This window comes from Nicotiana sylvestris, chromosome 5 (assembly GCF_000393655.2).
Source record: "Nicotiana sylvestris chromosome 5, ASM39365v2, whole genome shotgun sequence".
Taxonomy (NCBI): Eukaryota; Viridiplantae; Streptophyta; class Magnoliopsida; order Solanales; family Solanaceae; genus Nicotiana; species Nicotiana sylvestris.
This window is the reverse complement of record NC_091061.1, coordinates 84761116-84780496: the sequence shown is the minus strand read 5'-3', so window position 1 is coordinate 84780496 and position 19381 is coordinate 84761116. Positions and strand designations below refer to the sequence as shown.

The window sequence follows — 19381 nt, the reverse complement described above, 5'->3', positions numbered from 1 at the left end:
ACATGAAGAAGTCTATTGCAGAATTTGTAGCCCAGTGTCCCAATTGTCAACAAGTAAAAGATAGAACATCAGAAACCCGATGGATTGCTTCAGAATATAGAGATTCCGACCTGGAAATTGGAGGTGATTAATATGGACTTCATTATTGGATTACCTCCTCTTATAATAGGTTTGACTCCATCTGGGTGATAGTTGATCGACTTACAAAATGTGCCCATTTTTTGCCAGTTAAGACAAATGACACACCTGAAGATTATGTGAAGTTGTATATCAAGGAGATTGTTAGGATTCATGGTATGTCGGTATCTATTATATCAGACCGAGGAGCTCAATTTACGGCTAACTTTTGGAGGTCTTTTTAGAAGGGTTTAGGCACACAAGTGAATCTCAACACTGCATTTCATCTGCAGACTGACGGACAGGCTGAACGTATCATTTAGACACTTGAAGATATGCTACGAGCATGTGTTCTAGATTTCAAAGGGAATTGAGATGACCATTTTCCACTCATAGAATTCACCTACAATAATAGCTACAATTCCAGTATTAAAATGGCCCCATACGAGGCACTATACGGGAGGATATGTAGATCACCAGTTGGATGGTTCGAAGTCGGTGAAACAAAATTCTATGGCCAGATTTGATTCACTAAGCCATTGAGAAGGTGAAAGTGATACATGAGTGATTGAGGATGGCACAAAGCAGGCAAAAGTTTTATTCCGATGTTCGACGTCGTGATCTGGAGTTTGAGGTTGGTGATTGGGTTTTCCTAAGGATCTCACCAATGAAAGGTGTTATGCCTTTTGGGAAGAAAGGTAAGTTGAGTCCAAGGTATATCGGGCCGTATAAAATTCTTCGACGAATTGGAAAGGTTGCTTATGAGTTAGAATTACCATCCGAATTGGTATTTGTCCATCCGGTATTCCATGTATCTATGTTGAGGAAATATATTGGAGACCATTTTTGAGTCGTCCCTATCAAAGATGTACAAGTTACAAAGGATCTAACATATGAAGAAGTGTCAGTGGCTTATTAGATTGACAAGTCCACAAGCTGAGAACAAAAGATGTAGCTTCCGTCAAAGTATTATGGAGGAAAAATAATATGGAAGAAATGACATGGGAAGCAGAAAAGGAGATGAAGTCTAAATACCCTTACATATCCATAATGCTTTGTGTAGCCTTGTGAGGCAATAAGTTTGGTTTGACTGCTTGCAAGTTTGGCTAGTGTCCATATTATAGGGGAAACTCAGCCGGAGATTTCTGTTCGAAGCCACAATGATTTTGACTCCCAATAAACCCTTACATTCGAGGACGAATTTTCTTGGGGGGGGAGGGTGTTACAACCCATATTCACGTACGTTAGTTCATGCCATAAGGTAGTCGATGTAAATCCATGAAGAGATTATCTTTAAGATGATAAGAAGTTAATCCTATTGGTCTTGTATGATACAAGGGTGTATAAGGGTGGTTAACAAGTACTAGAAGTTAAATGAATCAAGAATGTTGTAAACCATATTTTCGAGTAAAACTAGAGATGCTTAATATACTCAAGAGGTCGTGTTTTAAGGTATTTGAATCATATAATATCCGTATCATAAGTCTTGAAGTCAAAAGAGTTATGAAATAAAAGTTGACAAAAGTTGTCGCAACTTAGGTTCATAATTTTACTTAAACATTAGGTCAAGCGTTACTAAGCTTTTTTCCACATTTACTTGAAATTACGGGGTGATCTACTCACTAAATTGAATATCTATGAGTGTAGTTTCCAAAGCATTAAATCGTTCATCGATACGATCTTGGAGTAGAGAGATATTCGCATTTTTGTGAGACTGCACCAAGCACTTCTCTATGGGGCCCACTTAGGCATTTTAACACATTTGGATATATATATGATGCCTCCAACCCGTTTTAAGTCATTTTTTTCAATATATTCAGAACTTAGAATCCTAAAAACATCCTCTCAAGTTTCTCTCATGATCCAAGACCCAAACAAAGGGCAAACAACAAAAATCAAGTGTCGGGAATCCCTTGGCGCTAATAAGTTTCTTGTTTTTCTTGTTGTTGCTCATTTTTGTGTTGTTCCAGCTCGTGTGAGAGGTTCTTTTAAGGGGTTTTTGTTCTGTAAATACTCCCTCAAGTTTTTAATATCAACCCTAGGTGATTTCAAGTCTTCTAAAGTGATTCTAGTGTCGAAAAACCCTAATTGATTGCTAGTTTCGCTTGTTTGTTCTTGTGGCAGCATTGGAGGGATATTTCGTGTAGAATTAAGGTCAAATTGGAGTTTTTATTTCTATTTAAAGGTAAGGAACCTATTACTCTACATGTATTTAATATTATCCAAGTTGCGGCTAAGTCGTTGAAGCTAGAACTTGTGAAATATATATATCGAAAGGCTTGGTAGTAGTATTGTTGGTTGGTGGACTGTTTTGGGAGGATCAATATGATTATTATTGATGTTGTTTGGCAGTTTAGTGATTGTTTTGACTTGTGGGAAGTTATATAAAAATGGTAGGTGCTGATCGTTTCCTCGTAAAATAGGTTGTGTTCGATACATAATAGTTACGACACCTAAACGATAACGATAGTGTCATTTCTCTTATTGTAGACTAAGAAGTTGTGAAATTGCATAGCTTGAGGTTGGGAAGTATATACAAGGTATGTGAGGCTATCCCTTTCCTTCTTTTGCACGACCCCGATTGTACATAATGTAATGAACGAGCTGTTGAATATGGCAAACTATCCCACATCGGTGGGGGACTTAATTTGGGGAGAATTTTACCCTATAAAAGAAGGCCTAATGTTTAGGATTTAAATACACCTCTCATTTACCTTCTTATCTTCTTAAGGTATTTGTATCTTCTCTCTTTAGTATTATTTCACTTGTATTTTTGGAGTGGAATAAAATATTGGTTGTGTCCGAGGAAGTAGGCAAGATTGGCCGAACCTCATAAATTCTAGTGTTTCTTTTATTGTTGTATTATTGTCTTATTTATTATTTAGTGGCTGCCATAATTTTTGTTATAGTAGTTGTGACTCATTCACACTATATACATTTGGCTTCCGCAACAATTGGTATCAGAGCCAAGGTACTGTCTAAGTATGCTCTGTGGTTGCATCATAGTCTGATCTTCCATATCAAAAAAGATTTATCTTGGTAACTGAGTCAAGGTTCTATCTGAGTATGCTCTGTGGTTGCAGCTTAGTCTGGTCTTCCATGCCAGAAAGGAAATAATCTTGATTTATGTCGTCGGCTATTAAATAATATTTTTGTCAAAGATGGGAGACAATAAACAAGAAGAATCTACATCAAGTGTCACCAATACGTCATCATTGGCATCTTCGCTTATGACAAGAAATGTGCCAAATGCGAAATTTGCGATAGAAATTTTTGACGGGTCAGGACATTATGGGATGTGGCAAGGCGAGGTTCTAGATGTCCTTTTTCAACAAGGGTTAGATCTTGCTATTGAAGAAAAGAGACCAGATGTTATTGGAGAAGAAGATTGGAGAATTATCAATCGTGTTTCTTGCGGTATCATTCGATCCTACCTTGCTAGAGAGCAGAAATATCCATACACAAAGGAAACTTCTGCAAGTAAATTATGGAAAGCACTGGAGGATAAATTTTTGAAGAAAAACAGTCAAAATAAATTATACATGAAGAAGAGACTGTTTCGCTTCACCTATGTTTCTGGTACCACGATGAATGAACATATCACCAGTTTCAATAAGTTGGTTACGGATTTGCAAAATATGGATGCAACTTTTGATGATGGTGACTTGGCCTTGATGTTGTTGGGGTCACTTCCTGATGAGTACGAGCACCTTGAAACTACTTTACTCCATGGGAATGACGAAATTTCTCTCAGAGAAGTTTGTTCGGGTTTGTACAGCTATGAACAAAAAAAGGGAAAAAAACAGAAAGGCAGAGAAGGAGAAGCACTGGTTGTGAGGGGTCGTCCTCAAAATAAAATGAGGACAAAGAAAGGAAGATCCAAGTCAAGATCTAGACCCATCAAAGATGAATGTGCCTTTTGTCGAGAAAAGGGGCACTAGAAGAAAGAGTGTCAGAAGTTGAAGAATAAGGCCAAACATAACAATGGAAATGCCATTATGGATTCAAATGTAGCTGATGGTGATGATTCAGACTTCTCATTAGTTACAACAGAGCCATCAACATTATCAGACATATGGTTGATGGACTCGGCTTGTATCTATCATATGTGTCCCAACAGGGACTGGTTCGTGGATTTTCAAGAAGGAGAATATGGAATCATCCACACAACGGATAACAGCCCTCTTACCTCATATGTCATTGGTTCAATACGATTAAGGAACCATGATGGAATGATCAGAACATTAACAGATGTTCGATATGTACTGAGTTTGAAGAAAAATCTCATCTCTGTGGGAGCCCTAGAATCAAAAGGGTTCAAAATCATTACAGAAAATAGAGTGATGAGAGTATGCTCCAGTGCACTAGTAGTAATGAAGGCCAAGCGGAAGAACAATAACATATACCATTATCGCGGTAGTACAGTTATTGGGACAGCGACAGTAACATCCAGTGACGAAAAAGAGGCAGAAGCAACCAGGTTATGGCACATGCGCTTGGGACATACTGGAGGAAAATCCTTGAAATCTTTATCAGATCAAGGATTGTTAAAAGGAGTAAAGGCTTGCAACTTGGAGTTTTGCGAGCATTGTGCCAAAGGGAAACAGACAAGGGTTAAATTTGGTACAGTGATCCATAATACTAAAGGCATTTTGGATTATATACACTCTGATGTTTGGGGTCCTTCCAACACCTTCATTGGGTGGGAAGCACTATTTTGTAACCTTTGTTGATGATTTTTCCCGAAGAGTGTGGGTGTATACAATGAAGAGCAAAGATGTTGGGAATTTTTCTCAAATGGAAAATGATGGTGGAGAATCAAAGAGGCAGGAGGATTAAGTGTATTTGCACAGATAATGGAGGTGAATACAAAAATGATTATTTTAATAAGGTCCGTAAAAATGATGGCATTGTCCGACACTTTACTATCAAACATACACCACAACAGAATGGAGTGGTAGAACGTATGAACCGGACCTTGCTGGAGAAGGTACGATGTATGTTGTCCAATGCTAGCTTGGGCAAAGAATTTTGGGCTGAGGCAGTTACATATGCATGTCACCTCATTAATCGTCTACCATCTGCTGCTACTGATGGCAAGACACCATTTGAAAAATGGTATGGAAAGTCTGCTGTAGATTATAACTCTTTGCACGTATTTGGCTCAACTGCATTTTATCATGTGACAGAGTCAAAATTGGATCCAAGAGCAAAGAAGGCTATTTTTATGGGGAATACTTCTGGAGTCAAAGGATACCGCTTATGGTGTCCTATGACAAAGAAAGTAATATTCAGCAGGGATGTTACCTTTGATGAATCTGCTATGGTAAATAAGGTAAAAGAAGATACCAAACAAAATTAGGGTGTTTCTAAGCAGGTGGAATTTGAGAGAAAATTTATTTTTCCTACATAAGAAGTAGAGGAGGAAACAAATGAAGATTATCCTCTGGAAGAAGAGCCAGTAGAGAGGGAGATTCCAACTCAGGAACCTCAACAACAACTTGAATCAATAGCAACCAACAGGCCAAAAAGAACAATAACAAAACTTGTTCGTCTTATAGAGACGGCTGCTTGTACCGCCTCAATTGTAGCTGATGATGTTCCTACCACTTATAAAGACGCAGTCCAAAGTTCAGAAGAAGATAAGTGCAGAATTGCCATGAATGATGAAATACAGTCCCTTCATCAGAATCATATATGGAGATTGGCCAATCTCCCGAAGGAAAGAAAGCAATTGGGTGCAAATGGGTATTTGCAAAGAAAGAAGGATTTCCTAACCAATAAGATGTTCGCTACAAATCAAGATTGGTGGCCAAAGGATATGCTCAAAAGGAGGGAATTGATTACAATGAAGTATTTTCTCTAGTTGTAAAACATTCCCCCATTAGAATTATGTTGGCTTTGGTAGCACAGTTGGATTTGGAACTAGTTCAGATGGATGTAAAAACTGCATTTTTACATGGAAACTTGGAGGAGGAAATCTGCATGACTCAGCTAGAAGGATTCAAAGTTGCTGGAAAGGAAAATATGGTGTGCAAACTTGAAAAATCGTTGTATAGATTGAAATAATCTTCTAGACAATGGTAAAAACGATTTGACAATTTTATGTTGCGGCAAGGGTACAAGAGAAGTAAGTACGATCATTGTGTGTATTTGCGAAAGCTTAAAGATGGTTCCTTTATATATCTTCTCCTATATGTTGATGATATGTTGATAGCTTCCAAGAATTTGGAAGAAATTGATAAGTTGAAGATTCAACTGAAGAAGGAGTTCGAGATGAAGGATCTGGGTGAGGCAAAGAAAATTCTTGGCATGGAGATAATAAGAGATAGATGTTCAAAGAAACTCTGTTTATCTCAGAAAGAATATTTGAAAAGAGTACTACAACGATTTGGCATAGATGAAAAGACTAAGCCAGTTAGTACTCCATTTGCTCCCCATTTTAAGCTAAGTGCTACTATGTCGCCAAAAGATGAAGCTGAACGAGAGTATATGTCAAAGGTACCATATGAAAATGATGTTGGTAGCTTGATGTATGCAATGGTTTGTACGAGACCTGACATTTCACAAGCTGTTGGAGTTATTAGCAGATATATGCATAATCCAGTAAAGGAGAATTGGCAAGATGTAAAGTGGATTCTACGGTATATTCATAATACTGTAGATATTGGGTTAGTTTTTGAGTAGGAAGGCAATCAATCTGTAGTTGGATATTGTGACTCAGATTTTGCGGATGATCTGGATAAACAAAGATCAACTACTAGTTATGTGTTTACTTTTGCAAATGCACCAGTTAGTTGAAAGTCTACTTTGCAGTCAACAGTTGCTTTGTCTACAACAGAGGCAGAGTACATGGCTATTACAGAGGCTGTGAAGGAGGCAATTTGGCTTCAAGGGGTTGCTAAAAGATCTTGGCATTAGACAAAAAAGTATCACAATTTTTTGTGATAGTCAAAGTGTTATTCAATTAGTGAAGAACCAAGTTTATCATGCAAGGACGAAGCACATTGATGTTCGGTATCATTTCGTACGAGAAATCATAGAAGAATGTGGAGTCACGGTGAAGAAAATTCATACTATGGAGAATCCTGCTGATATGATGACAAAAGTGGTGACTGCGGTCAAGTTTCAACATTGTTAGGATTTGATCAATATTGTTGAACACTGAAGATTGAAGATGAAGACACAACCAAAATTTGTTACCGAGAGAAAATTGAAGATGTAGAATTTTGCCAAGGTGGAGATTTGTTGAATATGACAAACTATCCCACATCGGTGGGGGACTTAATTTGGGGAAGAATTTCACCCTATAAAAGAAGGCCTAATGTTTAGGATTTAAATACACCTCTCATTTGCCTTCTTATCTTCTTAATGCAATTGTATCTTCTCTCTTTAGTATCATTTCACTTGTATTTTTGGAGTGGAATAAAATATTGGTTGTGTCCGAGGAAGTAGGCAAGATTGGCCGAACCTCGTAAATTCTGGTGCTCCTTTTATTGTTGTATTATTGTCTTATTTATTATTTGGTGGCTTCCATAATTTTTGGTATAGTAGTTGTGACTCATTCACACTATATACATTTGGCTTCCGCAACACGAGCTTCCAAAGATACTCCAATCTTAGAAGCTAGCAATACTTACATTGTTTCCCTTCTTATGGAACGATTGATGTTGATGTTGTTTCTCTTATTCCTATGTTATCAATGTTGTTGATACTTCCTGATTCTTACAAGATTCACGATGAAGAGTTAGTCCTAAAACGTGTACGGAGGATACCGACCTTACGTCACTCTGAAAGGTTTAGAACGTATATATATATATATATATATATATATATATATATATATATATATATATATATATATATATATATATATATATATATATATATATATATATATATATATATATATATATATATATATATATATATATATATATATATATATATATTCTATCGAGCCGCGTTATAGTCGGTCGGGTACGGCACCTATTGTGCAACCACTGATCAGTTGGGTTTTACCGAGTTCCACGTGGCCGGGTACGATTCTACCGAGCCTTATGATGGCTGGGTGAGTTTTTACCGAGCCTATTACAGCCAGGTACGATATGATGATGATGATGCCCGCAGAGGCGTATGTTTTAAAAGTTTATGTATATATATGTATGTATCATGCATTTTATGTCAGTAGCCCTCAAAGGTAACCACATGTTACAGGTTGTATATTCTCTATCCCTGTTTACATTACTGTTCATACTTATGCTTTCCTGCCTTACATACTCAGTACTTTATTCGCACTGACGTCCTTTTTATTTGTGGACGTTGCATGTCGTGCTGCAGGTCCTGATAAACGGGTAGACGCAGCTCCCCCACCACAGTAGGCTGCCCAGTTCAGCGGTTATTAGCGAGATCCCTTCTCCAGACTTGCCGTGGTCTTGGTATGCATTTTTGTTATCGACATAATGGGTATGTCGGGACCCTGTTCCGGCAATATTGCAGCACTTATGTTCTTTTAGAGGCTCATAGATAAGTGTCGACTCATGTATAGTTTGGTATGCCTTGTCGGCTGATTTTTGTTGTATAGTCTTTCATGGTAGCGTGGTAGCTTGTACCTTATATGTAGTCTCTCGATTGTCTAGTCATCCCATGGTATGTATGTTCATGCCATCATCTTTCATTGTTGGTTGTCCATGATTCATGTCTACCATTTATAAAGATCTCGTCGGCCCTAAAAAACAATAAAGAAGGTTAGACAAAATGTACGTTGGTGCTCGGCAAGTATAACCGGGTGTTAGTCATGGCCCTCCGGTTTTGGTCATGACAGGATCGTAATGATAACACTATGGAACCAAACTTAGGGGATACTACATACTCCTCTGATGATACTACATATAATCATCTCTTAAACCCCCCCCCCCCCCCCAAAAAAAAAAAAAAAAGGTTGCAGCAATTGTCATGCAGCGATTGCTTACTTTAGCAATGGAGAACTCTATGCTGCAAATTGAATGTTGTATCTCATGAGGAACTTTATATAGGAAATATCTTTCCTTAATATATGTACTAAATCAGTTTATGGGAATGCCTTGAAAATTGAAATGATTAACCTAAAATCTGCCCCCCCCCCCCCCCCCGCAAAATTACCTTTCTGAGTGTTTATAGTTGATTTCCTTTTGAGAGTTTCACCTGGTTAGTTCTTTCTACTTTCGAGAGTTAAAAGTACTATTTCTTTGGTGTTAATTAAACACACTCCACACAAATTGTAAAAGGACAAGCACATATAATTTTCTGCCTTACTGGGATAGTTGAAGTCCGCATTGATGTCAAAAGAGTTCAGAAACATTGTCACATGCTCAATCCCTAACTTCACATCCATTGTACAAAAAATAAAAAGGAACCGGATGTGTGAATACCATGAAAGATATACAAGAAAAAATCAAATTGGGCTTTCGTTTCCACGAAAGATAATCCTACCAAGAAAAAGAACAAAAAATTTTGCACATCAAATAAATTGAAATTGCATAAGCAACCTTACAGATTTAAGTTTTTCCCCCTTCTTGTCATATAAAGGGACTGCTCGGATGCCAGGTCTCAACTCTGAGACAGGCAAACATGTCTGTCCTCCAAAATCATCCTTATCTGACATGTCATATTCTCGTACTTCAATCCGAAGCAAAGCCAGCTCTGGAACTGTCAAAGGGAATTTGAACTCTTCACCCCATATGGGACCCCAATCGTCCTCTATTATCCTCGTCTTTCTCTTTGCAGCATCTGCTGGCACTCCTATTATATATAGCTGCCATCAACATTCATTGGAGGATCACTAAACCTTTCATGTACAATTCTCTTAACTACATTCAGCAAAGCAGAAAGGCGAACTCATTTGTGCACAGCGGAAAGGAATGACTTGCTAGAAGGCAAAACTACATCTTCTAGTCATCTCTTGACTATGAGTGTGTTAGAGTAACATTCTGATTAGTATGTTAGTTTCAGCCAACAACTAGCGCAATGGCTACTGTTTAAACTCCATTAAAACATGCTTTGGCTATTCCAAATTTTTAGTTGAAAATTGTTCTTGCTTTTGCTAAAATTATCTGCACTCTTGTTTTTTCTTTTAAATTAAAAAGCAGCAATAGGTAGTTTAACAAGTGTTATATCTTGATAAATTGGTAATATGTTCAATTCTGATAAATCATAAGCAAGTAATAAGCAGCAACAATCCAATTTAATCAACTATTCATTAAAGAAACAACTCCCACATTACTTGATGTTTCCAATATATCACTTGTAGAGCTCAAGGGAAAGATGGTTCGATCTAACCAAATCTGGTCGTCCACAATATGGTTAGCCATTAGGCAATAAGATGAATCCAACCTATTGGAACAATTGATGTAGCATCACTAACCTTCGTGTAGAAGTCTGGGGGAGAAAAGGTATCAAAGTGCGTATGGCTGAAATCCATGCGCCATCCATCTCCCAAGTATACTCTAACCTGCAAAAAAAGATCAAACTTCTTTTGAGTATCATCAAATAAACTAGAGTTTGTTATAATCTCTACATCACACATTCATTTACCCATAAAGTTTTCTTCACCGGCGATGTTACTTTGGGATCAAATACTTCATTACGTGGTCCTCTTTCCATGAGAAAAACGGGCTTTTTTACATAGCCACATCCTCCATTAGACCTAAACATCCCATGCATAATCCAGAGTGATTTCCCATATCCCTATTATATAAAGTTGAAATAGCAATTAGACAGAATATAAGGAATCACATTGATCTAAAAATTATTAACGGGAATCATCGTGGGTAGAATTGTCCGTTAAGTACATCGTATTAAAATTCATTTGTTTTCTATTTTTTTAAACGAAGTTTGAGCAATGGGCAGCAGAGAAATGTAAAATAATAGGAAAGGTCAATTTAATGAATGAATGAATTAAATGTAATGTTTGTCACATTGGATCAAGATGCCTGAGCTAGTGAATCAACCCAGAGCATTTTTGTATTAAATGTTGCTGACAGGGTCAGAGGCCCTTAGTCATGTCAAAATGCGTGTGCTCAATTTGATGCAAATTTTGTGATGACCATGATAGACCAGCCTACCCAAGAATTCCCAAAAGAGACATACTGATCCGTGATAAAAGTGCAGAAGAAAATGTCTCCACGTAATCCATGTCTATATGAAGAGATCCTCATTTAACTCAGAGGCTGATCGAGAATTTGAACATTATGGCTTCGAGTTCGGAATTCTACCACAACTATTTGATAATGGGTTCAAAATCTATTATTAGTACTTTAAACACATATACAGGATGTGAGCTAAAGTTACTAGGTGTTGGGATTGATTTAACATGGTCCATGAAGAAGCTAAAAGTGCAAAACTTGGTGAACGATAAATTAGACAAAAAAGAAATATGCTAAAGAAACATATTATATTAATATGGTTTTGTCAAGTGACCTGCATAAATTTACTTATATTAAAAGAAAAAAACTTATTGAAAGAATAAATTCTCCCCTAAACAACTCTTTTAGTGACTACATTGTGGATGTTGTTGTTGTTGTTGTGAGAAGCAGAGATCCTCAATTTATATATTTTGAAGACTTTTCCTCCAAGAAAAGTATAACGCATATAAAGAAGATTTATTCTTTTAGGAGTCTTTTTCTCTTTCTTCAACAAAGAAAATCCTGATAGATTGTATATTCAGGCCAAAACCCTAATATTTTTCCCCTTGGTTTGAATTTTCTAACAAAATAATCCTGATGTGTCTTCTTCACATAATCTTCAACGTCAACTATTGCTTGCCATGTTTAAAAATAGGTATAAGTTGAAAAATCTTGGCGTTGGTTAAAAGAAGCCTAAGAATGGGTTAAATGAAGCACACACATTAAAAATAAGCATGAGCTAAAATTGACTTTGATTGAAAATAGCTCATCCGCTAAAAATAAGCATGATTTAAAACTAGCATTGGAGTTCATGCCTTACAAGTAGGCATGGCTTAAAACTGACGTTGGTTAAAAGTGGCCTAAAACTGACGTTGGCCAAGTGACCCACATAAGTCTACTAATAAAAAAAAGAAGGGCAGCCCGGTGCACTAAGCTTCCGCTATGCGCGGGTCCAAGGAAGGGCCGGACCACAAGGATTTATTATTCGCAGTCTTACCCTGCATTTGTGCAAGAGGCTGTTTCCACGGCTTGAGCCCGTGACCTCCTGGTCACATGACAACAATTTATCGGTTACCCCAAGGCTTCCCTTTATAAGTATACTAATATAAAAGAAAAACAATTATTGTGAGAATAAATTTTCCGATAAACAAAACTCTTTTAACGACTATATTGTGGATGTTGTTGTTTTTGGGAGAAGCGAAAATAATCAATTTATAGATGTCGGAGATTTTTCTTAGGGCAAAAGGATAAGGCACATGAAGAAAAGGATAAAGCACATGAAGTAGATTTATTTGTTTTTGGAGTCTTTTTCCCTTCTTTCAGGAAATAGAATCGTAATAGATCATGAATTTAGGGCAAAAAAACATTAGGCTTGGATGAACCCATGACTAAAGCACTATATTCGCCTCTAATTTAACCCTATGTTTTCTATTTTTCATCTATAATTACTCAACAATTTTGTTTATAAAGTAAACAGATACTAACCTCCAAGACATAAAATAGAGGAAGAAAAGGTAAAATAAAACACAAAAAGTTGCAGAAGAAAAGAAAACGACAACAGAGATAACTAAACATTGTGCAACATGGTAAGACTGAAATAATGGAACAGCAGTTCCTAAATGTTGTGGCACAAGGAGAAAGAGAGATGATGAAAGAAAAAAAATAATAACAATCAAGGGCAGAAATAAACTCAGGGTAGAGGAACATGAATGTACCAGTTACCTGCATGTTAAATGCAACCATTTGAGCTCCATGCATCCAGCCAGTCATAGGCTTAAAATTTGAGGAGGTAACTCGTGTTCCCTTGGGAAACACCCTCAGTATATTCCTTTGAGTGAACCTAGCAAATAAAAGAAGCATAACTCAAATACGGAATAAGGTGGAGTAGTCTCGTCAATCACTTCAAACATGGTTAAGAACTAAATACCTGACCAAATCCTTTCCATAATTTGTTGCAGCTTTTTCAAGTGCTTGTTCATCCAAACTAAGACGATTGAATTTAACGATTTTATCTGTTAGTGCACGCTTCACCCCATGTTTTGCCTTCCCAGCATGAATTGCTATCAGACGCTTGTACTGAGGTGCTTCTAGCTGGGATGATTGGTTGCTGGAGGTATCATTATCTTCATCGTCTTGATCAGTATCACTCTAAAAAATGCCAGAAGATAAGATTAGCATGCCAAAAAAGAAAGAGAGATTGCGGAGACAGTTCCAATGTTGCTTTACCCTCTCATCAGTTTCATGTTCTTCTTCTATGATATCTGAGTTCTCCTTTATCAGAAAGTCCTCTGGAACTATATCTTCCCTCACAGAAGATGCACTTTCTCTATCACTGTGATTCTTAATCTCTTGAGGTGTTGGTGAATGCCTCAACCGACATTCAGCCTTCCCGGCATGCATTGCTACCATGCGTTTATACTGAGGTGCTCCTTGCTGGGATGACCGACAGTTGGGATCTCTACCTAGGTCATCTTGATCAGTATCACTCTGAAAATGCCAGAGAGAAGAAGATTAGAATGCCAAAGAAAGAGATCATAGAGAGTTTTAAGTTGTTTGATTTACCCTCTCATGAGTTTCATGTTTTGCTCTAATTTCTGAAGTAATCTTGACCATAAGGTCCTTTTCAACTGAATCTTTTCTCACTGGTGATGCACTTTCTCTGTCTCTCTGGTACTTTGACTCAACATACTCTTTGGCCGGCATGGGAGAAAGAGGAGTCCCATTCTTAAGCTCTTCGGGTATTTGAACATGCTTCAAGTCATGATTTGCCTTCCCAGCATGCATCGCTACCATGCGCTTGTACTGAGGTGCTCCTAGCTGAGAGGATGGATGGTTTGAGGGATCACTGTCTTTGTTATCTTGATCCATAACTGTCTGGAAATGCCCGAGAAAAGTAGATTAGCATTCCAAAATGAAGAAAGATAAGAAACAGTTTCAACATTTTCTTTATTACCCTCTCATCAGCTTCATGTTCTTCTACTGTAGTTTCTGAAGTCTCCTTGACCAAAAAGTTCATTTCAACTGAATCTTTCCTCACTGGAGATGCATTTTCTTTGTCTCTGGGATGCTTCAGATCAAGATCTTCTCGGGATGGTTTGGTAGCAAGAACTGTTTGATGCTTAAGCTCTTCTACTATGAGTGCATGCTCCAAGTCACATTTGGCCTTCCCTGCATGAATTGCTGTCAGACGTTTGTACTGAGGTGCTCCCTGCTGGGATGATTGGTAGTTGGAGGTATCACCGTCTCCATCATATTGATCAGTCGGACTCTGAAAAAGTGCCAGAAAAAGGAACTTATCATGCTGAAAGAAAAGAGAATGAAAGACAGTTTTAACATTGTTTTACCCTATCATCAGCTTCATGACCTTCTGTTGTAACTTCTGAAGTTTCCTTGATCAAAATGTCCCCTTCAACTGAATCTTTCTTCACAGGAGATGCACTTTCTCTGTCTCTTTGATGCTTCGACTCAAGATACTCTTTCGGTGGTTTGGTAGAAAGAATAATCCGATGCTTAAGCTCTTCAGGTGAAGGAAATTCCTCTAAGCATTCTGACTGAGGATAATACAGCGTCTCCCCAAAGACTTGGATAACCATCTAGAGGAAGAAAATGTGGTGCATGAGGGGGAAAGAGTTTATAGTAGAGTAAACTTTATATATAATCTCAGAAAAGTTGACAAAAAGGGGCAACTAATTCTAACCTCTGCAACTTTAGCTTGAAGGTCTGGGGTCAAGTGGTCTTCTAATGTAATTATGACAGGGTAAGGAGATTTAATAAATGCATGGTCCCGTATGGACTTTAAGCATGTAAGGAGCGTCACGGGCGTGGTCAGGGTCCTGGAAGTTATCATAACTGTAATTCTCAGCACAAACTCATTAAGAACTCGTAAAAGCTCAAGAGCTATTCAGACATCATATGCTAGTCGAACACTCTAATTATTCTAGTTTAATACATTAATCACAGCAATAAGCGATAATAGACGAATTAGTCTCAACATTAAGAAGTGCTTCAAAGGATTCAATATTGGATAAGTCTATATATTTACTTTTCATTTCTGGTAAGATGACTATGAAGAACTTGATAATCGATAGAAGAAATTTATTTGAGCACAAACATCTGAAGAAGATAAAGAATTCCATCCGCATTCATCTTATTGAAAATTAACTTTCATCATCATCAACTTTTTGTTCTATGTAGTTAGTAATTAAATTGAGGGTGGATCTCATCAATATCTACACTAGAGGGTTTGTGGAATTTACGAAGATCTCCAGAGGTTTTACCACGCTTCTGCTTCCACCAAGTCATAGATCTCTTAATCAATATCAAAAAGATGAGAGTAAAGAATACAAGATGAATCAAGGATCATACCATACCTTCCATGAAGAACATGCACATTATCTTTTGCTGAATTCGGCCATAAATCTAGTTCTATTCCTCGCACTCCTCTTTCCAGTGCTCTGATGATTGGAATTTCACTACAATCGCTGCTTAGTTGGTTTCCTGTTAGGTAGGAGTTGTGACCTGTATAAATGAAATAATGTTGCAACGGAGCATTCATATCATGATGTACCTGGAATGGCATAAGTTATCAAGGTAAATCTAGATGTATCTACAGGTAATTTTCTAGTCATTTCTGCGTAAACAACAAATATACAGAATTCAAGACTAGAAATCACTAACCCACCCCAATTCTTTAAATGTTAAAGAAAAGGGTGTTAGTAAAGTTCATTTGATGTACTCCAACATTTTTGCACCTTAACGTTAACCTTACAAATTCTACTCCTAAAAGAAAAGCTCAAGATAGACAAATTCCTTTTTGTTGGTTTCTCCGGTTTGAAATACAGAATTTGGAAAGTGTTATTATAAGGGCCAACGACATTAACCAAATTCATCACATGGATGTCCATGCGTTCCAAAAGAGACTTGGCACACTGAACTGATATTCCCAAGAATGAGTCGTCTCACGAACGAGGTGGCCTGCAGACGCACATCGATCAACCATCCATGGACGTGCATAGTAGCCACCTGGCAAGCATCCTATCCTTACGAATGCCACTACATATCCACTTTTTGGGTCTAATAACCAAAGTTGAGAGGGAAACAGTATCAAGTCGAACGCTAAAATCCCAAAGTAATCACTCAGTGATAAAAGGAGTGATCAAGCAATGACAACCAGAAGATGAGCTTGAAAATAACCATCCTTTGAAGAAAGCATAGTTGCTCATTAGTCTAGATCAAGGCATTGAAAACATTTCGGGCTCAAGTGATTCACCGAAGCGGCCAACCCTTGAAAGTTGTTTCTACAAGTATCAGAAGCAGAATGCTCTGTCAATCCAGTAACTTTTTTGGTGACAAAACCAGGAGATATTAGTGGTGAAAATGATGATATGAGTGACAACAAAATCTATGAACAACAGGATCGCCTACAGGGGAAAGGTTTCAGTCAATCTATGCAGAGTAAATAGGTCTTTAAGGAACCCCCAAAACGATTGGCATCTGATGGGTGCACGAAAGTTGCGAAGTTGCTTTAGTTATAGAACCATGCCCGTCTGTTGGAACAAATAGGATGATCAGTCCGAGGGTTGTCCTCTTTGATTAGTAATATATACAAATGGAAAGATAAAATTCATCCATCTGTCCTATCCTAATTACATTTTGATATCTAAAATTAATCAATTTCATTTAACATTTGATTCAAAGAACTATGTTTACCACTGCCCCTTCTCCTAATGAAAAAACTTTGCTACAATAAACAGTGGATGGTCTGTAGTATCTGAAGCACTAGGGTGATCCAGTAGCCAGGGAAGGGACTACAACTGCCTACTACTAAATCACACTTCACTCAAAAGGACAAGAGCGCCAACTAACTCCACCTCTAGCTCTAAAGGGCTCCATAAAGTTGTGAATGCTCATGTCTGTCTATGTAGTCACTCTTTTAGTTCCTAAAACTTGAGGCTGAGGTATTCTACTCTTTGCGTGACTCAACGCAATGCTTCCAGTACAGGCTTTTGATTGGAAATAAGATAAAGGAAATTTAAAAAGGACCATAACAGATCTATGATTAGCCCTCAGTTGGGATGGTCATGTCGAATTAAGAACTTGGTTTTTTTAAGAGAAGGAAACTTAAGATAAAAGATCTATAGAAGCAGCAGGGCTGGATTTGCATGTGAAAGCTCAAATTACCTAATGCCTATCGAATAGGAGGCCTACCCAGGATTCAGCGTTTAAGGTGTTTAAGACCTCTCCCAAAAGTAAGTAGGAGTGCTCGTACTTTCTGGCCTATTGCCTTATCGTTTATAAATCTTACTTCAACAATATTTTATTTTTTCGCGAGATTTAGTTTGAATAGTTGTTTCAGTAGTTGCGTTTGCTATAGTCCCCTTGAAAGAGGAGTAGGGCTCAGACTTTGGACTCCAGAGCGTAGTCTAATAATAATAATCATTTTCTAAATCTCTTACTTACTCCCTCTTGCAATTATCTCTCAAGCCACAGCAAACAAGAAAAGAGAGAATGACCGCACAAAGTTACTAAAAGCAGGCAATCCATCTGATAGTGACCAAGTGGAGAAACACGAGAGAAAGACAAGTATGTATTACTGTTATTGTCTATTCATTGTTCGACAATCATCAACACCTACCTAGGACAGTTATGTCGCTTGGAGCGAGTATGACTATAAATACGATAGAACACAGAGAGAAAGAGGGTGGGGAAAATTTTAGAGAGTCAATTCTATAAAGGTTTCAAGTTACAGTTTCCTATTCTATTCTTCCTTTTTACATATGTTTCTACTCTGGGGAAAATCAGTCGAGTATTGCTTAAGTATCGGAATTTGATCACTAGCTGTGCAGGAATCTTTACATTGATAATATCTTTCTCATTGACCAGGCCAGAGAGCAACCCCTAGGGCAGTTGCTTCGACCACCTGATACAATCGAGCTCAGCATTTCGTCCACTGGGGAATCCGTTTGTCAACAAAAGGCATCGCAATTCAACACTCCCACGTAAGTGGAGCGGAATCTTTAATGGCATTACTTAGTCATGACCATCTCAATCATTACTCCCTAGTGTCTAAATTTCCTTTTTTTTTCTTTTTATCTGGAAGAAAGGCACATTCTTCACTAAATTATCACAGTGCAGTTAAATTATTACAATTTTAACTGCCTAATTGGGAACCATAACATAACTCAGCCAAAAATTTAAAAACATTAAAAGGGGAGAGGAAAAAACGGAAAAAAGAAAAACCTGAGATATGATGGGACCATTGAGATCATCCTGGAATAAATAATAAAAGAAATCTTCAAGTTCAAGAGAAGATGCATGGCGAGTATACTTTGTGAGATGATGGCGGCGATTGAAAACTTGCTGTATAATTTGTTGAGCATCATTAATGGTGCAGCCTTTCTCACCCTGGTACTCCACCAAAAAACGAGCCAATTGATCTGCAGTCATGTGTGTCCCTTTTTCTGCGTATAAGGAAAATGCATCCCTAACGTCCGGCGGTGGCCCTGTCTCGCTGATCTTGAACTTCCTGTTAAAACACCCCAGCACTTTGTAATAATTGTAACTCCCCATTTCTCAATGCCATCAATTTCTACAACATGATTGAGAATAGTTTTTGAAATTCTTGCTTTTCAATGTAATTGGCTGAGTTCGGTTCTTGATCATGCTTGTTCCTGTATTTTTCTCGAGGAGAGATAAGTAAACGGAAAAAAAAATGGAAAAAAAAATGGAGAAAATGGGTGAGGAGAGGAAGACTTTGAAGGGGTGTTGGAGCAAAATTTGAGGAGCATCGGAAGGTAATGTGGTTGGAGACAACGTTTATAATATAAAGAAAAAACAAAATAAAAAGACCATAGCGGTTCGATGCACTGTTCCATCCGTCCATCCCGCCATTTTTTTTTTTTTTTCATTTTGGTTTCCTCCTCAGTCTGAGTCATTAATATTTATTTTTTTTAATGTTCAATTTCTTTTGGCAGCAAGAGTGTCCGTGCCAATTTGGTGCCCTTTAACTATTCCATCTAGTACCGACAAATTTTATTTTGTGTCTCACATATCATATCATATTTATGTGAGGCTCTCATATTGCTTGACAAATGGACGCACCG

The 19381-nt window shown here is 37.6% G+C and overlaps 1 protein-coding gene across 2 annotated transcripts; it reads right to left on the bottom strand.

Moving 5' to 3' along the window:
- Positions 1-9395: 9395 nt before the first annotated feature.
- On the bottom strand, positions 9396-19090 carry LOC104232285 (phosphoinositide phospholipase C 6-like). Of its 2 annotated transcripts, none has more exons than XM_009785457.2 (12): positions 18519-19090; positions 15650-15846; positions 14977-15112; positions 14624-14872; positions 14233-14547; positions 13842-14153; positions 13506-13766; positions 13207-13427; positions 13002-13119; positions 10690-10842; positions 10520-10606; positions 9396-9910 (listed from the first exon to the last, which is right to left on the bottom strand). In XM_009785457.2, exons 1-12 carry the CDS (start codon positions 18846-18848, stop codon positions 9617-9619), a joined length of 2673 nt encoding a protein of 890 aa, XP_009783759.1. In that variant the 5' UTR covers positions 18849-19090; the 3' UTR covers positions 9396-9616. The 2 variants fall into 2 exon arrangements, with proteins under 2 accessions (XP_009783759.1, XP_009783760.1); XM_009785458.2 differs by having other exon boundaries at positions 9738-9897.
- Between the last annotated feature and the right edge of the window lie 291 nt (positions 19091-19381).